Source organism: Artemia franciscana, chromosome 14 (assembly GCF_032884065.1).
Source record: "Artemia franciscana chromosome 14, ASM3288406v1, whole genome shotgun sequence".
Lineage (NCBI taxonomy): Eukaryota > Metazoa > Arthropoda > Branchiopoda > Anostraca > Artemiidae > Artemia > Artemia franciscana.
In genome coordinates this window covers 32,180,776-32,206,229 of record NC_088876.1, presented here as the reverse complement: position 1 = coordinate 32,206,229, position 25,454 = coordinate 32,180,776, and the positions used below count along the sequence as shown (strand labels likewise).

The 25,454-nt window shown below is 36.1% G+C and overlaps 1 protein-coding gene across 1 annotated transcript in view; it reads right to left on the bottom strand.

Annotated features, from left to right (window-relative positions):
* Positions 1-337: 337 nt before the first annotated feature.
* Positions 338-25,454, bottom strand: part of LOC136035587 (UBX domain-containing protein 6-like) — a 42,116-nt gene continuing 16,999 nt past the window's right edge. Inside the window, exons 3-6 of the mRNA XM_065717465.1 lie at positions 23,752-24,000; positions 16,352-16,509; positions 6,816-6,945; positions 338-2,043 (exon numbers count right to left, since the gene is read on the bottom strand). Coding sequence (XP_065573537.1) covers positions 1,798-2,043; positions 6,816-6,945; positions 16,352-16,509; positions 23,752-24,000 — 783 coding nt within the window. The 3' untranslated portion in view covers positions 338-1,797. The remainder of the gene's footprint in view (positions 2,044-6,815; positions 6,946-16,351; positions 16,510-23,751; positions 24,001-25,454) is intronic.

Sequence of the window (25,454 nt, the reverse complement as noted above, 5' to 3'; positions counted from 1 at the left end):
AAATAAAGGGGGAAGCTTTGAAATGACGGGGGGCGAAAGTTTGTGCAGCTGCGTTGACTTCAGGTGGCTCAGTGCTGCGACGAGTCGTGAGCAGTAGCGGCAGTAGTTGCAGATCTGGCCTCATCAAAAGTAACGCAGACTTCATATGGAGTCTATTCTCATTGTCTTCTTCCTCAGTGTAGGCACAAAGCCAACGCTTTCTAGACTTTATTTCCTGAGGAATTCCAAATTACTTTCCAGGGAAACAGGAACAAAATTTATTTTAAGATTCAAAATTTCCGACCGAGGGAGAAATTCAGATCTTGAATTTTCATTACATAAGTATGAAAGAAAGACATATTCTATAACAAATATATTATCATATAACACAAAAAACACGTTTTTGATTAACAGTTCATTTTGAAAAAAATGGAAACATTAAATTTTACTAGGCCAAAAACACAATGAGAGACATGGACTAGCATAAAATTTATTCACAAGTTTTAGAATAGCGCAAAAAAAGCACAGGACACTCCCTCGAAGGTAAACTCCTCTTATTTTGAAGAACATGTTGTACATAAAGTTCTTTTACAGTTACTTTATCAATTTGGTTGTTATTGAAAAAACTGCTTGCAAAATATTTTACAATAATTTACTGCATCTTCAATAATTCTACCGACAGTATTTCGAAAACTACCTGCATAACATATTGGTTTGATTTTAAAGGGACTCTACAGACAGCTTATACAAGTGCATCCCAAGATGAGAAGGGCTTTGTCCTCCATAAGACCCTCCCACCCGAAATCCTAAATTGTCCCAAATTACTATGCACTTTTCAAATATCCTTTTTTTGTTCTTGAGCCCCCCTATCACAGAACTCCTTTTTACATACCTGACTTTGTGTATTCTGCTGCTGCCCTAACATTGCTCATCCATATTTTCAGACTAGGAAAGGAATTCATAACTTGAGATTATATATACAAAGAATAAAACAAAATATCCTTTCTGACTTATATATTTTCATAAGCAACACAAAAAAGCCGTACTTCCTATTAACAGTAGATTGTGGAGAACACTGGAACGTAAAATGCTATCAAGCAAGGCTGTATCCAGGGGGAGTTAGGGGGCTTGAACCCCTCCCAAAAATGTTTGTCGGACTCGTAAAAACGTAACAAAAATGCATATAAAAAAATTTCGATGGGTTTTTATCCTGGATACGACTCTGCTATCAAGACATAAGAAACGTAATACAACGAAATTCTTTACATATTAGACTCGAACTGTGGACAGAATATTTTCAAAATCGCAATTATATTTTCCGTAGGCTATTATACGGTTTTATATTTCCTGTAGATAATAATAAGATGTCAACCCGTAGTCTACATAAACGTGATAATTCGCTGTTCTTTCGTTACTAAGATTCATCAATATAAGGTGTTCTACCTACAACGAAAAGACGCATGGAGATCGATGATAAAACCGTTATATAACGTCTATTGCATTCTATGCTTTTTGGATACAACAAACTAGACCTTCATTCGTAATGTTTTTAACTGTATCGAGTCCCCTAAGATATTTTAGAGCACTCGTTTATTAAACAATAGCCTGAACCAAATTATCGGTTTTATTTTTTAGAGCCTAATTTTAAATTTATCTTTACTTCATTGTTCAAAATTTTATTTTTGTAATTCTATGTATATTTCATTGAAATAAGCTAACTACTAAACAAAAGCTGTCCATACGTAAGAATTCAGTTTTTTTTTCTAACCCACTGCAAACCCCCTTACTGAGAAATAATGAACAGAGTTAATAAATAATTTAAACATTTTCCAATAACGCTAAAATAGTCTCTTTCAAAAAACTTGTTTCAGATTCAGCACAAGGTTGGTCCCAATTGAAGTGGAGAGTCACACTAGGAATGAGTTCAAGGTCGAGGAGACTCACATCTTGGTCCACTAACTTCTTTCCCAAGAACGAGAGGACAAAAGGTCTCAAGGGCTCTTCCAAAGCTTCCTGAATGAACGAAGTGACGTCCCTCAGTTTCTCATTAACTTTGAAGGTGCCCTAAAAAACCGAATCAAATTAACTGATGGGAATACACACCAAAAAGCAAGGTTAGAGAGGGAGGAGACGGTTAGAGGGGAGGAGACTAAACTAACTAATTACAATACACAGCAAAAGCATGGTTAGAGGGGAGGAGACTAAACTAACTAATCACAATACACAGCAAAAGCACGGTTAGAGGGGAGGAGACTAAACAAACTAATGACAATACACAGCAAAAGCACGGTTAGAGGGGAGGGGACTACACTAACTAATCACAATACACAGCAAAAGCACGGTTAGAGGGGAGGAGACTAAAACTAACTAATCACAATACACAGCAAAAGCACGGTTAGAGGGGAGGAGACTAAACTAACTAATCACAATACACAGCAAAAGCACAGTTAGAGGGGAGGAGACTAAAAATAACTAATCGCAATATATAGCAAAACTACTGTTAGAGGGGGAGGAGACTAGAATTTAGAAACAGGTTTTCCCGAAAAGAATATTATGTTCTTTTAACCTTAGAAATCGTACACTTTTTTATTTTTTGCTTTCTTGAAGAGGGGAGGATGGGGGAATGGGTCGAAGTACACTTCATAGAAGGGTCGTGCTCCATGGCCCCACAAGCATTTCACTGAACACAGTGAAAAGGCAAATGATAGGGACTAACTTCGGAAGCATTTGCTAAATATTGTAGTTAAATACGCAAAGCCCTGTATAGGATATTCTTTTTAATATAAATTTTCAACCTAAATATGGAAGAAACCCATACCTGAAGAAACCATAAGTTTAAATAGAAGAAGGTAAATTTGTCATATATTTATATATACAGACTGCACTTATTTATATATGAATAATTATATATACTTATTCATATACACATATTAAACAGTTCGTGGTAACGAACTGTAGTAAGGAGCGACCCGGCTCAATAGTAACCAAAACTCAAAAAAATAGAATTTTGATACCAATAGCTACATCAAAAGAATCGCATTTTAATGCTGATTTTAAATATACAAGTTTCTTCTAGTTTAGTCTTACCCATTAAAAGTTACGAGAATGAAAAAAGTTGCCTTATTTTAGAAAATAGGGGGAAACAACCCCTAAAAGTCATAGCATCTTAACGAAAATCACAACATCAGGTTCAGAGTATCAGAGAACCCTATTGTAGAAGTTTCAAGCTCCTATCTACAAAAATGTGGAATTTTGTATTTTTTGCCAGAAGGAAGATCACGAATGCGTGTTTATTTGTTTGTTTGTTTTTTTTCTCCCAGGGGTGATCGTATCGAAGGGGCTGCTTCCTCATCAACGCCCCGCTTTTTATGCTAAAGTTTTTTACTGTTTTAAAAACCAGAGTTAAGAGAAAGAGTCAAACATTAGCGTAAAGAGCAGGGCGTTGATGAGGAAGCATCCCCTTTCACATACGAAGTAATTTTTGTTCGTTTTAATTTTTAATGTCGCTCCTTACTTTCAGTTAAAAAAACTTGTTTTTTTATTTAATTTATATATAAAACGATATAATTATATATACTTATTACGCGACGAAAATATAAATCTGACAATTCAGGAATAAGACTTTAATGTTAAATAGGAAACAGAGAATGCAGAAATGCTATATATTTCATATATTGTATATATTATATTATATATTATTTTATATATTGTATATATAATGTTATATATTTCCTTTAAGGTTTATGTTCCTCTGAAACAAGCGATTTTGCGACAAGTTTGTAGCTGTGATGCTCCGAAAGGTCAGGATGATTACATCCTTGGTTCTAAACAGGCCCATATTTACCGATAGGCTTACTAGGCCCGGGCCAAGGGGCCCACAAAACTAGGGGGCAATAAATTATCATTGAGGATTGTTTTCTTTGCAAAAACTGTATTGGTGCGATTTATCGTCAAATTGCCAAGCGCACTAAGCCGTCGCGCTGCCTATTCATAGAAAAGTGATTTTAAAACAACGCAGGAATTCTGCGGCCACTTGTAAACTGTCAGATTTCTCCCAAGAGTGGCAGCTGAGAGTTCAATTTCACCTCACTTTTTTATTACTTTTGGCTCATCAGTTGATTTCAGTTCAGTGCTTCCAGTACTCCAAGATTCTTGGGGATTTCCCAAAAATCTCGCTTTCCCTAGTTCAAAGACTTTGAATAGTGGATATTCTATGTTCTCTAATGAGAACCATATTCAAATTTCTTCACTAAACCTTTTCTAAGGCTATTATGAAAGAAAGATTGAAATGGCTAGGCCACGTTCTTCGGATGAAGGATGACACTGCCGATAATTGTCCTTTCTGGCCAATCAACTGGGGCTACATGGAAAGCAGGTCATCCTCGTCTAGGGTGGGAGGAAAATGTCATAAATAAAGATTTAAAGGAAATGGGAACTTCCTGGGATGGTGTAAAGAGGAGGGCCTTGAACAGATTAGGTCGGAGGAGGAGCGTGCGTAGCTGTACTGGCCTCAGGTGGCTTGGTGCTACAGTGAGTTATTAGTAGTAGTAGTAGTAGTATATTGAATAAAATAAGATTCCTTTTACATACTAATCTAGAAAGAATTGCAAGCAAGCTCTGTCACTAGCAGATATGCATGAAGCTTACTTGTTCTATGCATAATTTAGCTGGCTGGGGAAGTGAAATCGATGCAGAAATGAACCAAAAATTCGTCCCCATCTTTATCCACGTAAATTGCAGCTACAGAAGAAAAACTGATCCCATGCAAAATATAACCCAATATTCACACCCTCCTTCTTTGTCATTGCGAAACCAAACTGTTGAAGCAAAATCCTGGTTGGCAAAAATCCAAAAAAAAAACAAGCAAACCAAATTTCACCCAGTTTGCGTTTTTATGAAACCCAACTTTCCAAGGATAACTCAGATCTGATAATGCAAATTCTCGTCAAGTTATCCAGATTGGAAAAATGTGGTAAATTCAAATAAAATCGATGATTCTTCGTCAACAAGTAGCCCAATTAGTCCTGCTGCTTGGTGCAAATATTACGACCAGATTTTCAACACTATAAACCATTTTGTTCAGGCTACTTTTATGAGGTTTCTTATTTCTGCGCTTCCCATATCACTCCGCCAGAACCAGATCCTCCCAGTTAATTTAGTTTCAGTGGCACAAGCTATAAAGAAGCTTAAGTCTAGCTCTATTGATTGTGATGGTATAAGTGCCAAACACCTAAATGTTGATTGTCCAGCTCTAGTCCAACATTTACAACTTCTGTTTCAAATGTGCTTATGCACCTCGGTTGTGCCTGAAAGTTTTTTGTGCGGAACAGTTACTTCGATCCTGAAAAGAGGAAAGATTCCGACTGAGTGTGCATCTTACAGGCCAATAATGGTTTCCTGTAATATAAGCAAAATTTTTGAGTATCTTCTCCTCCCATCAGTTAATTCTTCGGCATATTTTGGTGAAAATCAGATTGGGTTTTCAACTGGGGTAGGTTGCCAGCAGGCTCATCGAGTTTTGGCTAATGTTCTCACTGAGGCTACTAAATAGGGATTCGAGTTACATTTATGTGCTTTGGATCTCTCCAAAGCCTTTGATACTGTTACGCATTCCCAAGCTATCTTTTCCCTTTTTAGTCACGGTATCAACATATCGGTAATTTTTCTTCTTAGATATTGGTATTCAGATTCCTTTTTGCGGATTAAAACGAATATGAGGGTTTCAGATAGTAAAATTCCAATACGACGTGGGGTCCAGCAAGGTGCTGTCCTCTCCCCCTCTATTTTCAAACTTTGTATATCATCTGTCCTTTCCTCTATCCCACCTACTTGCATCCTTAATTCTGTAAATATTTCTTATCTTGCCTATGCGGATGATATTCTTTTGATCAGTAGGACTAAAAAAGGGCTCTCTTTGTCTGTTTCAACAGAGCATCTAAATTTCATGCGATTGGACTTTCTCTTAATCTTTCAAAGTGTGAATATCTTTCATTTAATAGTAATATCACTACTCCTCTAATCTGTGGATCTTTTTCTGTCCCGTCGGTTTCTTCATTTCGGTGGCTGGGAATTAACGTTAGTAAAACACTAAAATCCTTACGGACTCTCGCTGTTGCTGGTTGCAAGAAGAAAATCCAATTAAGTTACTCTAAAATTGTTGCTAACCGAGGTAGATACAATAGAAAGTCTCTTGCTAAATTATACTCGGTTTTTACAGATCATTCGGTTTTGTTTATTTCTGGTATTTACCCTTTTTTTCATAAAAAGGATATCAGTTCAATTCATTCTTATTATTTCCAATTTTCCCCTTTTCTATTGTATCTGCCTCCATGGTATAGGAATAGGAGCCTCATATCTGTTTATAGTTTCCCGGATATTGGGTCAAAGCTCACGGAGCTTGCTGGCAAAATACCCCAGTCTACTTATAAGTATCTGCCCGCCCACAGAGGCCTTAACCGTTTGCTTTAGTTTCTTGTTTTTTCTGTTTTGTGTAGTGTTTGTTTTGTTTCTTTTCTTAATACTCCGCTTTGATTTTTTGTAGCGGGTCAAAAATAAATTATTATTATTATAGCTTAACTGATGTGACTAAAAACCCTACTATTAAAATAAAAGACGCAGAGAAAACGTTTATAAGTTATACAAATAAATGATATATCTACCAACTTTCATCGTCCTAGCTTATCTGGAAGTGCCCGAACTATCAAAACCAGGACCGACAGACCGACGGACAGAAATTGCGATCGCTATATGTTACTTGGTAAATGCCAAGTGCCATAAAAAAAAGACACAGAAAAAGTTTATATGTTATACAAATAAATGATTAGGAGGAAAATTACCTGCAAAATAATTTCATCAGGAAAACGGATGCGAATAAGTGTATATCGATATCTTCGCTTTTCCCTCTGGGCTTCTCTTTCCCTCATTGCTTTCGTCCTTAGCATTAGTTCTTGCTCCACTACATGTTTCCTACGGTAATAAATGTTTATTTTTAAGGTAATTTACGCTGAGCTGAGAAGATAAATACATAGAATGAGCTGTCTGCCTTCAGAAAATAAACAATGTAACCTTTTTTGTATGTCCCAACTTTCTTCTAAGTAGGGTCCTCAAATGATCTGTATTTTCAACTTACCTTTCACTTTTACTATTATCATTCAATACATGTTAGTAGTTAGGCATTATATTGCTACCCATGAACACTTCCAAATAGCAAAGTTGGTGGGAATTAACTCGGTTGAATACATTCCGTCGTTTAAATGAGAAAATACCCTTTGAGAAGTTCAGACCGTGCTCCGTCATTATTTTATTCTCCTCGGAGGAAAAAGGTATACCTGAACAGGACACACACACAGGAGGGGGGCCTCAGACTTCCTCTGAAATCCAAAAATTTTCAAGATTTGCGAAGATTTTAAATTCAAATCACCATTTTCTTTAGTTTCCCATCCCCCCCCCCAAAACAAAAAATCAGGCAACTCAAACTAAAAAATTGAAAAATTTTGACCAAAATATTCCCCGCCCTCTTAAAAAAATCCAAATCCCCTGCCCCTATGTCTCATATTTATGCTACAATGCTTCATCTAAACTCAATACCGACAAAGTTGAGGGATATCGCTTAAAAATTCTATTTTCAAAGTTCAAAATATCCAGATTTACACATATGCAAAAAAAAACAGGTAACACTATAAAGTTTGTTGATTGGTATAATTAAAGGCAAAACCGGCAATATGTCTTTTTTTCTTGTTTCTCCCGTTGTTTCTTTTATGGAATAATTCGATCTTTCGGATTCGGAACTTTCGGAATTACAGCAAAAAAACAACAAAAAAACAATGACTACGCACATTTTTATAGTGAAAATTAATAGTGAAACAAAATGAGGTCAAAAATGGTGGAGCTTCAACCCTTTCCCCTAAATGTTTCTGAATGTATTGGCTGATAAAACGTAGAAAAACATTGAGAGAAAAACATGGATAATAAGATTTTTAGACGGCCAATTAAGCCGGGACCTTAGTGAATCGCTTTCATCAACTTTAGCGTCAAAGGTTATGGATAGTTAAAAGTAATCTAATTGTATAGGTAACTAGAAATCTTTTCCTTAAAGAAAAATAAAATCGATTCTCAAAGCTGGCTAAGAAGAGACCGCCTGTTTTAGCTATGGCCCAGCTATAAAACCAATAAATAAGTACAAGTAATCAAGAAAATCGCGTCATCAAAAAAAAAAAAAAACACACGGAGAAAATCTTTTTGACAATGGAAAACATCAGAGAAAATGCTAAGAATAATCAAGCAAATCTAATAGGAAAAAGACGAGAACAAAGCATAGCACAAAGTGGAGAAAACGGTTGAATTATAAATATGTTCGACTTTTAATGGCAAGTTTTTTTTCAGCACCAGGAGTAAACCAACAATTTCTTTCTTATGCTTAAATCACAACATAGCACTACCTTCTAACAAAAAAAAAAAAAAAAAAAAAAAAACAGCAAAAAAAGTCATGATTTATGAGCGTCATATATTTCCCGTATATGACGTCACACTTGCACTATAGATATGGGAAACTAAAGTAACAAGAAGCTGGTCTGGATGGCTTCCTTGGTAGTTCAGTCAAACAGTTCGTGGTAACGAACTGTAAGTAAGGAGTGTCTCGGTCAAATAGTAACCATAACTATAACAGACTTTAAATACTTGATAGATATATATAAAAAGAGATACATAAAAAGAGCTGGCTTTTTATGCTAATTTCAAATATTTAGAATTTATTAAGTTTAAAGTTACAAAATAGCCAAGCAAATCTGGGTAACATTAAAAGGAATTATTCGAATATAAACCCTAGGTGATTTCCATTATTTTGATGATAGGTTACATACAGTCTGGGCTTCCAAGGGCTCCATGCCCTTTGCCAATGTGTAAAAGAAAGAATGGCAAATTCATACTCATAATATACAGTCTATAGATAAGAACTTTTACCCGGCTAACATTTTTGACTTTTTAACATTATTGAAATTATTCGCCCAGGAAATCAAATTGTCTGAATATAAATAAGTCACAAATTATTACGAGTGTTGAGAACTGTCACGAAAAAGGTGGACTTACGAAGGAGTGACATAAGTATATCTCTTAATATAACGTTTTTAGTATCTATTGTAAAGCATTTCAAAGTCTTCGGTTTCCAACAAAGACCTTGGATTACTGAACACTTGATGGTGACAAAATTACCCTAAGAAACCCATAGCTGCTGCTGATTTACTATAGGCAGAAATATTTGGTCTTCCTACTTTTGAGCTGAGTCAGCGAGTTTTGTTGAGAATTGCGGCGTGCAGGCTTATGTTCCTCGCGCATATTTTTGATATGCTGATTTCTGCAGTGTTGTGGCTTTAGTTGATATGTTGTTTATATGTTTTGATATATTATATGCATCATATATATATTATATGTATTTTATATATTATATAACATATGTACATATAAACATATGTTTATATGTTGTAGATATATGTTGTTTTTGATATGTTGATATGTTGTTGTCGCACATTTTTGATATGTTGATTTCTGCAGTGTCGTGGCTTTAGTTTTCCAACGTAAGAAAAACAGATTGTGATCATTGATAGCTGAGATCGAGTTTAATCCACCTTTAGAATAACACTTTCGAAATTTCCTATACGTCTTTTTAAATTCAAAATGCGTCAAAAACTGTCTGAAAATCTTTGAAAAAAGGAAATTTTCCTATTTTTAAGCAAGTTTAGATCCCTCCCAAAGTAGAACTTGAATTGACATCATAATTCTCGCTCGGTGAATGAACAGATCTGAAACAAGAGATTTTAATGATTCAAGTACCTTGTCCTTTCATTGAGAGCTACAACTGTAGGCTTGTCACAAATCCTACATTTCAGAGGGAAGATAAACCATAAACAGTACCTACCCACAGGGTAGCCACAACTACCCACATAAATTACCAAAAAGAAACCAAAAGTTCGAATTTTGTTCCAATTCTTTAAGAATGAAACAAGAATTACGAAGGGTTTAACTAAAATAAATAGCTCTTTTGAAAGTATTAAATAAAAAAAAGTTTTTTAAAATGAAATTAAGAAGCAACATTAAAACTTAAAACGAACAGAAATTACTCCGTATATGAAAGCGGCTTTTCCTCCTCAACGCCCCGCTCTTTACGCTAAAGTTTGACTCTTTCTCTTAACTCTATCTTTAAAACAGTAAGAAACTTTAGCGTAAAGAGCGGGGAGTTGAGGAGGAAAAGCCCCTGTCATATATGGAGTTATTTCTGTTCGTTTTAAGTTTTAATGTTGCTCCTTACTTTCATTTAAAAAACTTTCGTTTTTTTTAAATTTAATTTCTGGACGTTTTTGAATTAATGCATGTTTTGATCTTGGCTCTCCGCACATAAATAATTAAAACGAAATTTACATATTAATTAATTGCAATTAATCGGAAGATTTTGAGAAAAAAGGAGCGAGGGAGGAGGCCTAGTTGCCCTCCAATTTTTTGATTACTTAAAAAAGCAACTAGAACTTTCAATTTTTTACAAACGCTTTCATTGGTAAAAAATATACGTAACTTACGGATTAATTTACGTAACGAACTTCTATATTCGTATGTTTTTATTGCGTGTATGAGGGAGTTCAACCCTCGTCGATACCTCGCTCTTTACCCTAAAGTTTAAATTTTGTCTCAATTCCTTAGGAATGAGCTCTAAATCACCAAGGTCGTAGAATATATAGTTGAAATTACTAAAAATACTTTAGCGTAAAGAGTGAGGTATAACGAGGAGGTAAATCCCTCATATGCGTAATAATTTAATTCGTTTTAAGTTTTAATGCTGCTCCTTACTTCCAGTAGAAAAAACTTTTCATATTTATTTTTTCATTGTTTTTTCAAATAATACTAGAAAATCCTGCGCCCCCTTCATTAAAATTCTCTTCCCCCATGACAAGTTTCTCCATGGAAATATCCTCCCGCTTTACCCCCCCTCAAATCTCCCCCCTACTAAAAAATCCCCCTGAAAACGTCTATACACTTCCCAGTAACCATTACTATATGTAGACACAGGTGAAAGTTTGCAACTGGCAGCCCCTCCCACGGGGATTGCGGGGGAGTAAGTCGTCCCTAAAGACATAGTTATTAGGTTTTTCGATTATGGTGAATAAAATGGCTATCTCAGAATTTTGATCCGGTGACTTTTGGGAAAAAATGAGCGTGGGAGGGGGCCTAGGTGCCCTCCAATTTTTTTGGTCACTTAAATAGGGCACTAGAACTTTTAATTTTTGTTAAAATGAGTCCTCTCGCGACATTCTAGGACCACTCAGTCGATACGATCACCCCTGGAAAAGAAAACAATCAAAAAAACAAATAAACACGCATCCGTGATCTGTCTTCTGGCAAAAAAAAATTTGTAGATAGCTCGAAACTTCTACAATAAGGTTCTCTGATACGCTGAATCTGACGGTGTGATTTTCGTTAAGATTGTATGACTTTTAGGGGGTGTTTCCCCCTATTTTCTGAAATGAGGCAAATTTTCTCAGGCTCGTGACTTTTGATGGGTATAACTGATCTTGATGAAACTTATATATTTAAAATCAGTATTAAAATGCGATTCTTTTGATGTAACTATTGGTATTCCATTTTTTAGAGTTTCGGTTACTATTGAGCCGGGTCGCTCCTTACTACAGTTCGTTACCACGAACTGTTTGACTAAAAAAACTTTAGCATAAAGAGCGAGGCATAGACAAGGGTGCGAACTCTCTCATGTACGGAATAATTTCTGTTCGTTTTAAATTTTAATGTTGCAGCTTACTTTCAATTGAAAAAACTTGTTTTTTTTTTATTTGATTTCTGATCGTTTTTTAAACAGTGCTTAAAAATCCCGCACCCCCGTCATGGAGAATTCCCTTACCCAATCAAAAATACCTCGATGGAAAGATCCTTACACGTAACTTTCTTTCCCTGACACCCCCCATCAGAAAAAATCCCCCTGAAAACGTCTGTATAGTTTTCAATAACCAATACTACGTGAAAACAATGGGTAAAGTTCACGGCTTACAGCCCTTCCCCGGGGGCTTTGAGGGATTACGTTATCCTAAAAGATATATTTATAAGTTTTTTTACTATGCTGAACAAAATGGCTATCTCAGAATTTTGATCCGGTGACTTTTGGGAAAAAATGAGCGTGGGAGGGGGCCTAGGTGCCCTCCAATTTTTTTGGTCACTTAAATAGGGCACTAGAACTTTTAGTTTTTGTTAAAATGAGTCCTCTCGCGACATTCTAGGACCACTCAGTCGATACGATCACCCTGGAAAAGAAAACAAACAAAAAAACAAATAAACACGCATCCGTGATCTGTCTTCTGGCAAAAAAAAAATTTGTAGATAGGAGCTTGAAACTTCTACAATAAGGTTCTCCGATACGCTGAATCTGACGGTGTGATTTTCGTTAAGATTGTATGACTTTTAGGGGGTGTTTCCCCCTATTTTCTGAAATGAGGCAAATTTTCTCAGGCTCGTGACTTTTGATAGGTATAACTGATCTTGATGAAACTTATATATTTAAAATCAGTATTAAAATGTGATTCTTTTGATGTAACTATTGGTATTCCATTTTTTAGAGTTTCGGTTACTATTGTGCCGGGTCACTCCTTACTACAGTTCGTTACCACGAACTGTTTGACTAAAAAAACTTTAGCGTAAAGAGCGAGGCATAGACAAGGGTGCGAACTCTCTCATGTACGGAATAATTTCTGTTCGTTGTAAGTTTTAATGTTGCAACTTACTTCCAATTGAAAAAACTTGTTTTTTTTTATTTGATTTCTGATCGTTTTTTAAACAGTGCTTAAAAATCCCGCACCCCCGTCATGGAAAATTCCCTTACCCAATGAAAAATACCTCGATGGAAAGATCCTTCCACGTAACTTTCTCTCCCTGACACCCCCCACCAGAAAAAATGCCCCTGAAAACGTCTGTATACTTTTCAATAACCAATACTACGTGTAAACAATGGGTAAAGTTCACGGCTTACAGCCCTTCCCCGGGGGCTTTGAGGGATTAAGTTATACTAAAAGATATATTTATAAGTTTTTTTTTACTATGCTGAACAAAATGGATATCTCAAAATTTTGATCCGGTGACTTGGGGAAAAAATGAGTGTGGGAGGGGGTCACTTAAAAGGGCACTAGAACTGTTAATTTCCGTTCAATTGAGCCCTCTTGCGAGATCGTAGGACCACTTGGTCAATACGATCACCCTGGAAAAATTAAACAATTAAACTCGCACCCGTGATCTTTCTTCTGGCAAAAATACAAAATTCAATATTTTTGCATATAGGAGCTTGAAACCTCTACAGTAAGGTAATCTGATACACTGAATCTGATGGTGCGATTTTCATTAAGATTTCAGGCTCGTACTTTTGATGAGTAAAAATAAACTTGATGAAACTTATATCTTTGAAGTTAGCATAAAAATCCGATTCTTTTGATGTACCTATTAGTATCAAAATTCAGTTTTTGAGAATCCAAAATTCGAAATTAGAATTCGATATTCAAATTCGGTAACTATTGAGCCGGGTCACTTCTTACTTATAGTTCGTTACTAAAAACTGTTTGATTTGTGCTGAGGAGGAGTGTGCACAAATGCTAAGAAACGCTGAACACGCGACATTACGATTTTTCATTACTAGCGTAAATTTCCAATCTCATAAGTCACCCACGTTCCTTGGAAGTACATATTGCAGGGTTTCTACAGGCTCAAGTGATGAAAAATAGGAACTTAGGGACCACTTTTTAGTCAAAAAAGGGACCTCTCAAGGGACCATTCTGGAGGCGAAATGGACCCCAAAACTCAATTTTCAGAAAGCTTTTGGAAGAACTGACACAACGCAAAACATCACTGACACAACATCAAAAAAGCACTGACGCAACATCAAATGACAATTGACTAAGAAAAAAAATGGGAATGATCATTTGCAGACATATCTCCGTGATCAGAGACCAAGTGAAACTTAAGAAACCAACCACCTGATAATCATTATGTCACGAAAGGAGCTTTTTCCTTGTTTTTTATGAACGCTTTACTTTCGAATACAAAAAAATCAGATACAAAAATATTATGAAAGAGATAAGGGCACAATACCTAGAACACAACCTATTTGTTTCCATTTTTTACACCGTCATCTACTGGAAAAGAGATGTGATCAGTAACTGTTTCACTGACTTTAACTGATGCTGGTTCTTTTAGTCACATCTCTCATAGCCTGCGCTAGCTGTATCTCGACCATGTCCTTCTTTTCAATGCTTTTTTAAGCCGGTAAAGAGCTTCCTTCAGTAACTCGTCTGTGGCCTGTTCCTTGAAACCATTTCTTTTTTTCTTTGAGAGAGTTTTTCAAGAGTCTCTATTGTCTGTCTTTTCAAAGAGGTTTTAGCGAGCTGCTGCTCTCTCAGCCTTTCTTTTGCTTCTAAATTCTACCGCTCTTTCTCAGTTTTTTCTTTCAAGGCTTTTTCCTGCTGTAGGTACAAATCATAACTCTCACGTCACTCTCACTTGTACGTCACTCTTTCAAGGCTTTTTCTTGCTCTAGATACAAACCATAACTCTAACGTCACTCGTACGTCACTCTCACTTGTACGTCACTCTTTCAAGGCTTTTTCTTGCTGTAGGTACAAACCATAACTCTCATGTCACTCGTACGTCACTCTCACTTGTACGTCACTCTCACGACGTTTATTTCAATGTCATAGAAAGACAAAAATGTCGTTACTGACAGCTGAATTGAAAGCTAAAAATCCGCTTTCCAAATGGAATACATCTGGAATGTAGGTACAACATTTTTCGCACGTCCTCCAAATCTGCCCAACTCTATCACTTACAGTTATGCATTCAAAGTTCACTCATTCATCGAAGCACTTTCTTTGCTGAGAACTCGCCCAGAAAGGGAGAAACCTTGCTCAATGCTGGTAGACCAATATGAAATGGTCAAAGCGTTTTTTACGGCTTCAGACAAGTTTTGACAATTTCCTCCCTGGATCACGTTGTTCCACTTGTCGTCAATCCTTCCTGGCTCCGATGGAAGTCTTGATAACTGGACTAGCTTAAATGCGTCAACTAACAAGTCTCTTTGAGTTGCGACGGGTAACTTCCTGTTAACATATGATAAACTGTGAGCAGAAACTGGCTTTGAAACTTCATTGGGATACAGAAAATTTAACACTCTCACTAACTGATTTCTGCCAACTTCATCAAGGGTCATCTTCCGGATATAGGGTCCAAGAGCTTGAGTTAAGAAATAAGCAAACTTGGTTTGCTTGAAAGAAAAGTATTTGATCACTGTATACTGGAACATTTTTCCATATATATTGTTATTCCATCCGCAGATTTTCCAGAATAGACTCAATCATCTTCAGAGCCCATGTAATTTCTGTACCTGTTGTTTTATCCCAAGCAACGTAAGCACCTAGTTGCATGTGCAGTTTTGCCGGTTTCCCACTCTCCATGGAAGATGCTGCCGAGAGATGAAGCTGATTCGGCGTTAGCTTCTTATGTTTAGGAATTCTGGCGTTCTGCGGTAAAGCGTAGGAGCCCCTAGGAGCGGACAAGCGATGCATTGCAGATATAACAGTAGAAAGAGAACAGATCTCCTGGAACAGCTGTACACCACTCTTTCATTTGGTGTCCCGTCGCAACTTTCTCTTCCATCCAAATATCCCAAAATTTGCACTTTCCCATTCTAATTCAAACTAAAACTTCAAAACCTAATAAAAAAATGAAAAGAAATTAGTAGAAAAATATGTAGGCTATTACCAGAAACATATTCAAATAAAAAAGGGCGCTAGGAAGTAGTCTAATAGTTCAAGAAATGTATGTAAGCACAAAATCGCACAAGAAACCTGATTTTAACACCACTTCTTCGTATTTTGTACTTTAAACAATTCTTTTATTTTTTTTTCCTCTGTCTGGAACAGAGTGACACCCAGAAAAAAAGTTTTCTAAGTAATTAACAAAGCCAACCAAATCAAGCCACCTCCTAGCCTATTGACTCAAGAGACAAAGAGGGTCACTCCTTTTCGCGACTAGTCTGTCTGGTCTGTCCAGACAATAACGCTGTAGCCTATGTAAGCCAAGTTTTGTCTTTCCTAGACAAGCCAAAACGGGTTCGAAGAATCTCAATCAAAACAAAAGTATTGAAAACCCTATACTCATAGGTATTGGGAGCCTTCAGGATACAGAGCTTTAAAACAAAGCAAGAAAATGCACTTTAGGGACCTTTATCAATTGAAGGGACCAATAGAGACCTTCACTCGATATTAGGAACTTTGTGGCAGCCCTGATTTTGCCTGCAGCAGGAGATTGGACGGAGGAATACGAGCAATTATTGGTCAATTACCTCAGTTCTTGCTCTTTTTTCAATTCTTCAGCTGTCAAGTCGTAGAATTCATCTGGCAGTTCAGTTTTCCGACGAGCGCCTGCAGGGAAAAGTACTCGTAAGCTCCTGTCTAACTCAGGTCGAATGACCTCACCATTATTCAAAGCTTCCCGTAGCATCTAAAACGAAATGACTTTTACAGGGCGCATTATACTGAATTTACTGGGAGTTAATACTAATTAGAATATAAAAATTAAAACTATTATGTCAATTAAAACAACACACTGTAACGAATGAAGTTCCAAATTACTTTAATATTATTTTAAATATTTATATAATCATTACAATACAAAATTTTTTATTATAAATAAAACTATAATGATAACAATTAAGATTATAAAAAAACTAAAGAATAACGATTAAGATTATGATACTAATTATACTAAATTTACTAGTACTAAATTGCTCTTAAACATGAGCAAATTCTAATTATATTTTTTTTATAGGATGCAATATTTATACCCTATACATAAAGGGGCATTCATATCCACAAAGAAAATACACATAGTGATTGTGAAATATGATGTTATGTGAAGTATACAGTATTCACGAGTATTTGGAAACAATACACTAGGTGCAGGACACTCATCAACCTTTTTTAGTGTCCCAACCCCTCAATGCCTCACGACCCCCATTGTATTAACGAGCAATATGAACATTATTACTCGTTTTATTTGTGGAGCCTAATTTCAACTTTAATTACTGATTTTTACATAAATCTTCATTTTCATAAGTTTGATTTTGGCATTTGTAAGTATATTTTTACTGAAATATTTGATAAATAACGGGTTGTTTATACACTAGAATTTAGTTTTTTCTAACCCACTACGTCCTCTAGTTTGAGAAACAATGGATGAGACTAACAAATAATTTGCACATTTGCCGATAGCGCTGCAATTTCTTTAAAAACTCGTCTCAGACTCATTGCTAGGACAGACCAATCAAAGTGAAGTGTCATACTAGGGAGAGGTTAAAGGTCAGATACCCTTGGGTTAAGATACAAGGTCAAGCAACAAACAAAGGTAGCTTAAACCTGATTGGCAGTAAATGCTATATGTTTAACTTTTTATGTGTTTGTGAACTGTCTCATTTTCCACTTAGTGCGCCACCTTTTTTTTTTTGAGTGAAGACAGTCAATCTGTATACTCCATCATCCCTCACACAACAACAACTATCTATTTTTTGTAGCCTTCACAATTCTATCAAACCTGTTCCCCACATCCCAAAGGTAACAGAGGGGGTTAATTCTCTGTGTCATGGAAAGCCTCAACAAAACAATTTTTTTTTTTTGTATAAAAAATTATTAAGGAGATAGGATCTTTCCTCTCTTGTACGCAGTTTCACTGCGACTCAGTTGGGTACGACCAACAGAACTGAAATTAAATTACTTAAATTATATTTTCTTTTATGTTATATAAATAAGGAATTGCAGAAAACCTTCCAAGTCAGGTAATTTTTGGTCTTAACCACTCAATTTATAATATATTAAGTGGGCGTTACTGACGAGGATAGGCTGGGTATAAAATGCCTGAGCTGTTCCGGTGGTGTAAGATGGTTTGGGCCCTCGCTCCGTCATAAGCTACAATTTTCGTTCCTATCAGGACGAAGGGACGATACTTTTTTGGGGGATGTCCTCAAAGTAGCATTAGGGTTGACCTTTCACAAGTTTTCCTAACTAAAACTGTGACTGCTAACAGCACTGCAAGGTGACCTTGAGGAGTGGCCCCCTCGAAGAAATTATGACCCAGTAAACGAGAGAGCATTAAACGAGAGCAGTAATTATAAGAAATTATGACCCAGTAAACGAGAGAGCATTAAACGAGAGCAGTAAACGAGAGAGGCAGTGGATTCTTGTTAATGGAATACTGGGTTAGTAGATACAATATTTCTGGGAGTGTCGCAACTTAGAAAAAGAGCTCATGGGCGAAAAGCTCCACTACAATTTGCATACTTGGGGGTGTTACTGCCCCCCCCCCCTTTTTAAAAAAAGGTAACCAAAACCGCGTGGAAGAATTTGGTATTAAGAAGTTAACATTAAATGACTGGTTTTCAAAGATCAGTAGATCTACAGCAATTGCAAACGAATATTATCCTTCACCACCCAGCAAGGGTTCTTAAATCGATGCCAACAATTTTAATTTAATTTAAATGATTTTCTAAGATGCCTGGGAAATTAGGTGTCGCTATCGTAGTTTGACTAACAGGTCAAACAATCTCATGGGCTTCGCAGGTGAAACCAATTTTAAATGGCTGCGATTTATCTGATCTTTGGAATGAAAGGAAGAGGATACGACTTGGAGATAGCAAAAATAGAAATGGGTAATAGAAAATAGAAATGGAATGCAGCAAAACTAGAAATGGGTGTATATTAGAAAACCACAAAGATCAGGAATTACAAAGAGAAATCCCAGCCTCGAAGTCCCTACGAGTTTACCGGCATCGAAAGAAGGCATTGGGTTATGATATTTATTCTAGAGCAGATTTGGATAGTGATGAAATTAAGTGGTATATGTGAGGGAGGGGTAATCTGTTAGCACTTGGAGAAATAAGATAATATTTAAGAAGGGTAAGAGTGATGGAAAGTTCTTACTCAAGCCTCATTCAGACAGAAGTTGAAGATGATCTATATCATTTCATGGCCCTTTGTCCCAAATTGCTATATTTAAGGAAATTTTATCTTCAAGTAAAGTGGAGTCAAGTGAGTGTTGGGTTCCAGTAATGGGTTCAGATGATTTTATGAATATTAAAAATACTGCGGAACATATTAAATTAGGAATGAAACATAGAGTTTTTTTTATAGCAAAAGAGAGAGGAGTTCTCAAAAGATTGTTGCATGTTGATTTCTTTATTTGTTTTTGTTTCCATTTTGTTTTGCATCCGATGTTGAATAGTTATTCTTAGTAGTTTTTTGTTGTGTTTCGTCACTGCCCTGGGGCTCTTTCTTATAGTAAATATCTAAATCTTCGTCTTGATATTTTATCAAGAGCAGGTGTTTCACCTGGCATCTGACAATCAGATGTTACGTGGGAATTTGTTCAATCATAACCTCTAAAGACTCACAGCATGGTTACATCTATCTCATCGGACCCAGATTTAAGTCTGAAAATTTTCTTTTCATGCAAAACCTTTTCCCTTTTTTTCCAGAATTTGAATAAAGTTTTGAAATTTTTTTCTTACGTATTTTATTTAGTTATGTTATTAAGCCTATTTTATATGAATACTTTGCTCGCTTGATGAAGTATTTCGATTTCCTCTTACGATTTCATTAATAAATAAATATATAATAACAGAGTTGAAATTAAACAATGAACTTGGCATTCCATTGCAAAACTGAGCCAAAAATTTTAGTTTTGCGCATCAATATTCAATAGTTCAAACAAACCAGCAACGTGTGGAAATCCGACTTCTTTATCTGACGTAAACTTAAAGAATGCGATTGACTTACTGAGGTACGTCACAAAAATAGACCAATAGCATTGAAGCTCATTTTCCAACACGGGAGCATAAGATTATAATCTGTCCAGCTTCGCTGACACGAGAATAGACTACAAGTACTTGCTCGCTTTTTTCACTTGGCAGCTAGCTCCATCTTCAACTCTAAAAACACTTTTCTTTCTTCACTACTAATGCAGAAACGCATATGACCTATTGTGATATTGTGTTCGTATTTGTGATACGAACGCATATGACCTATTGGTCGAACGCGTCAAACCCCAAACAACAACAACAACAATGCAGAAACTCTTTTAATTATTTCTTTACTCTTTTAATTATTTTATTTAAATTAGCTCTATACGAGAGATGGAGTCTGCCAAGGAAAGTAAAAACCACGTTTCTGATTCCTTTCTTTATTTTCAAATTTAGCTAATTTTTAATACAGAAATTTCATTTTGAGATAGAGAAGGGGGTTTGCTAAGAAAAAAAGAAACCATAAATTTAGTTATTCTGTTCGGTATTATAAAAAATATTAGCTGCGTGTAGTTGAGTTTGGGATGTTATACCATTTTTTAGGAGTTTGAGTATTACAAAGTTAAAACATGGCCTTTGTGGGTGCAGGTATGCAATGGAGGTATACCTGTCAGCCTCCCCCCACTTTCAGACTAAAAAACCACAGTAGCTTTAAAGTCTCAATATACCGACTTGCAAGAACTTTGAGAAAAAACTGTCACACTGCCCTATCCGCAAGGGGTTTCCTGAAAACAAAGACACGAAAAACGCAGAATAGTTGGACCTAACCATGGAATTAGGCCTATGTTTCATCAAATTTACCTGAATATCACCCCAATTGACACTGCAATTCCCCTCCACCCTATAGCATCAGCTTTACTAATAAAAAGTAGAATTAAAAGTAAGAGTAGACATTTATATTATTTGGGTGTTTCTTCCGAAAAATTGTAAGTATTTTAACAGTGTTCAATGTTATAACAGGAGCCCGGATTTAAAAACTATTTTTACGTAGGAAATTAAATTTTAATAACACGTAGAAGATTAAACCTCTATGCTATATCAGCTTAATTATACAAAAAGAACTAAGTAAATCCGTGGATCAAGAAGGACTTTCAGAAAATAAAAACTAGTGTTCCAAAAAATACTAGGTAATCTCATTGGTCTCTAGGAATCCCTCTAGGTCTGTAGGTCTTTAGGTCTGTTAAGAACCCCAAGAATAGAAAAAGGAAAAGAGAGTAAAAAGTTGATTTAGTCACCAGCATTTCTATCATAGTATTATCAGTCGCCAGTACCTTTACCATTCGAATGATCTTCAGCTACGACTATATGCTAAGATTGTTTGTTGTTTTCCTTTGTTAAAATCAATTTTGAAAATTCGCGATACACAACGCTATCTATATTCATTGTGTTGCGAGAGCAACACTTTGGTTTTGTCCCGTTTTTTTTTTTTTTTTTTTTTCCTATGCCGCCGATCTCAGCTTATTCCTGGAAACTGGTAAGGGTCTAACCTGTGCGGTTTTTACGGAAAGTGTGGACCTCAGGCCGGATTGATGAATATGACATTACATTTTGGAAAACTCCGTAGAACTCTTGCCTGGGGCCAAAAAGGATGGTTTTTGCTTGTCCTCGAGCGAGAGCCTATGGTGTGCGAAGTGAAGTGGAGTTATATAGCCTATGTCAGAGAGGAGTATCTGAAGTTGTGCAGCCAAGCTTTCGTTTCATCAAACCATGTTTCTGCTTTCGAGTGGAAAGCTCCGTTCTAGTAGGCAAGCAGGCAGGCACCAGTTTCAAATTGAAGATGGACTAAAATCTATAAGTGTTAAATATATGCGGTAGTTCCCCGGCCCCACAGCCAATATATCTTCTTTGAGTGATAAATAGAAAAATTTACAGAAACAAAAAAGTGCGATTTTCCCACGGGTCCGAAAGTGCTGCCATCTATTGTTTCTAGCCATTTCTGTTCGTGATTTCAGCTGACTTTACCATTCTTTTTTTTTCTACTTGGGATTGCAATAGAGAAATGGTATCAGATATACCTCTTAAACTTTAAAAGTTCTCTCATTGCTAAAGAAATTAGAGCTTATCCTTTGCTCCTTTCTAAGTGGTGGTGTTAGAAAGTTGGCCTCCGGCAAAAAAGTCAACTTTTGAACTAAGACAGATAGAATTTTTTTTTCAATGACAATCGATAGACCTTGATGAGCTGATCAAAGTATATGTCATCCATTTTTTGTTACAAAAATTCCTTCATGACATACACCAGTTTGAAAGTTTCAAGGGGTTGACAACTTCAGTGGTAAGGTACACACTTGAATCAAAAATAGGCCGATACCAATTGTGAGATATGTAGGGGACTTCCAAGCAACAGTCGATTATTAGCTTATAATCATCTTTGGCAATGAGGGGTTTGCAACTTTTGCTGATTGGTGTACCTATTATCTGTTTCTGGTGTAATTGATGGTAAGAACAACTTGGTTCCCGGTTGTAAGACATGCAGGGGAGTTGTAAGTAATAATCGGCTGTTAGGCTACAATGACTTCAGCGACAAGGGGTTTGCAACTTTTGCTAGTTGGTGTACCCGTTATTTGTTTCCGGTGAACTTGGATGTATATCACGGGAGAGGGACTTGTAAGTAAGAATCGGTTGCTAGAGGAGGTTCATCAGAGGCTAAAAATTTGTGCAAATTGGTGCACATCTATGGTATTTGATCCTGAAAAGTCACGAATAGCTTTATAATACCAACTAGATTATATAAGATAATGTTCCAAGTTTCCATCGGTCACGATGTCTACGATTGAAAAGGATAAAGTTCAACTGGCTGCAAACTCAATTTTGTCCCTTCTTCCGATATTCTTTTGCTGTTGTTTTTTCAACGCTGAAGAACTTGATCATGTGATTACTGATTGTGTTCTGCTTTGAATATGCCGTTTTGAATGCTTTGATAGTTTTGACAACTTCAGAATTTAACCGATAGCGAAGAAACAAAACCAAAGTGTTGCTCTCGCAACACTTGTCGGCGAAGCCGGACAAAGGTTGCCGCAACACTTCACGTTGCCCAGGCAACGTAGGTCTAGTTTACTCTTATTTTGCGTGAATTAGGAAATGGTATTCTTTTAATAATCTTCCTCGACTCGTAAGAACACTCCGCCTCAAGAAGGAGTGGAAGAAATATTTTCCTTCGTTTTCATTTACTCTTATTTTCTGTAAATTAAGAAATAGTTTTCTTTTAATAATCTTCCTCGACTCGTTAGAACACTCCGCCTCAAGAAGGAGTGGAAGAAATCTTTTCCTTCGTTTTCATTTACTCTTATTTTGTGTAAATTAAGAAATAGTATTCTTTTAATAATCTTCCTCGACTCGTAAGAACACTCCGCCTCAAGAAGGAGTGGAAGAAATGTTTTCCTTCCGCAAAATCCATCTTAAAAAAAGACAAAAAAGCACTAAGCATAAAGCGTAATTTTCATTTTTGTTAATTACTGGGTCTTGAGTCACTCCACAACCACCACCAAAAAGCTTCTAATCAAATTTGGATAATACATTCTAAGAGGCTCAAAACAAAGGTGTAGCCCCCCCCCCAAACGCACTCCTGAACGCCCTCACCAGAGGACAGAACAAGTGGAATCACTTTACTGCAACCTAACGCAGTATCGTTATTCTTTTGTTCCCCTTTTCAAGGATCTGTATAACAGCACAAAGCAACTATAGTTTGTTTTTTGTGCAATTTTTATGTATCATGTAAACAACTCAGTTTTAGCGCTTCTTAGTGCTATGCCGCGTGTGTCAGTAAATATGTCTGTGTCTCCACTCTTGGTACGACCGTCTCATTTAAAAGAGGAAGGAAAAGACAAAAAGAAGTAATGTAATCGCTACTAGCATTTATCTTTTGAATGATGTCATGGCATTGGCTATATGATTACCATAATAAATTCTTTTTTCTCTTCATCAAAGTCCATCAGAACATAATAATCTTCATCGTTTCCGTCTGGTCCAGGAAGTTGGACCAACTGGAATCCGGCAGCCATGAGGAATTCGTTACTCCCTTCCATGTAGTACACCTTCTCTTGAAACGCTGTACTCATGACACGAATCTTGCGGTATTTTTCTTCAGTTGGATGTTGAATTACATTTTCTAAAATGCGATTTATCGTGTCAACACAGTTTTGAACCTGCAATGGAGGGTTTTTTATAAAACATGTTGTTTAAATATATTATATAAATGCATATTTTGGTCCCTTGAATATATATCTAGGACAACAACTGTTAGAAAAATGATAATTAAAATATAATAAAATATAAAATATAATGAAAAAAGTATAATAATTATTTGTGTGCACTCTTTAGTGCACACAAATGCACTAAAGAGGAGTATAAAAAAAAGAAAAGAAAGACAAAAGGGCGCAGAAAAAAGAACACACACAATTCTTGACAAATTCAAACACTTAAACCCCTTTTTTATTTGAAATAAAATATCCTCAAACCAAAGAGTTCTCCTTTTGAAATTACGTAATTCTAATGAAGTGTTGTGCGAAGTGCAGGTACTTAAGCTGCCTGTCCCCAGCAGTTTATGGCCTACAGGCCGGCCGGTACCAACACGGCTCTTCAAACTCACTCCCGCTCCCTTCTGGAAATCCGATCATCCCCTCTTGCTCCGAAACTTCCTAATATTAATGATCATCTCGAAGTCAATAAATCTAATGCCTCATGTAAAACAGAAGCTACTACTTGTGGCACTTGTTGTTCCAACCTAAGTCGTCCAAGTCTAAGTGAAACCCAATCAAAGTCGTCCGATGTTACTGAAGAACAAAATTAGGAAATAATCATTAATAAATCTCATCCTGAAAAATATTCAAATGTTTCCTGCAACAAAGAGGTGAATATTTGAGTATTTTCAAAAAATTCAGTTACCTTGGTTATAACATGATTAAGAGTTCATCTGACTTAGATAACACAAAATTAAAAAAAAAACTTTAAAATATTGCTCCGATAGCCATCAAATGGCACTTAGAACAGATAGAAAATTTGAATTATCTTTACTCTATGCGTATCTACCTTACTTCTTCTCTAGGATGGATGTTAGACAAGTGAAATGAATCATTTTTATACAATTCTGAAAAAGATTTTACAGTTCTATTATTTCGATTTTATCGAAATAATAAATGTCACGGTGAGCTGGGTTAGACAGCAGCAATCTGCGAAACCTCAGAACAAGGTCACCCAAACGGAGTTCCGAACTTTCGAGCTCAATGAATGCTAATCATCGAATGCTAATGCTCATCGAATGGTAATGAATGCAAACATTCACAAATTAAAATGCTCAAAATGCTCAAATGCTTAAATGCTCATCGAATGCTAATGAATGCGAATTAAAGGTGAAGACTATTCAGATAAGCAGTCATGAATTGACTACAAACAAATGTATTTGCGAATATGCCTGGTATGCTATTTATAAAAAAGGGAAAAATGTGAATATCTGCATGTTTGCAAAAGTTTTAATATTGAGGGTGAATGTAAGATTCCTGACTGCAAAATATTGCACCAAAAAGCTTGTAGCAAGCTTGTAAGTGGTCGTTGCTTTAGTTGTGACCGGATTCATTTGAATCATGTTAATGGCGCATTCAAA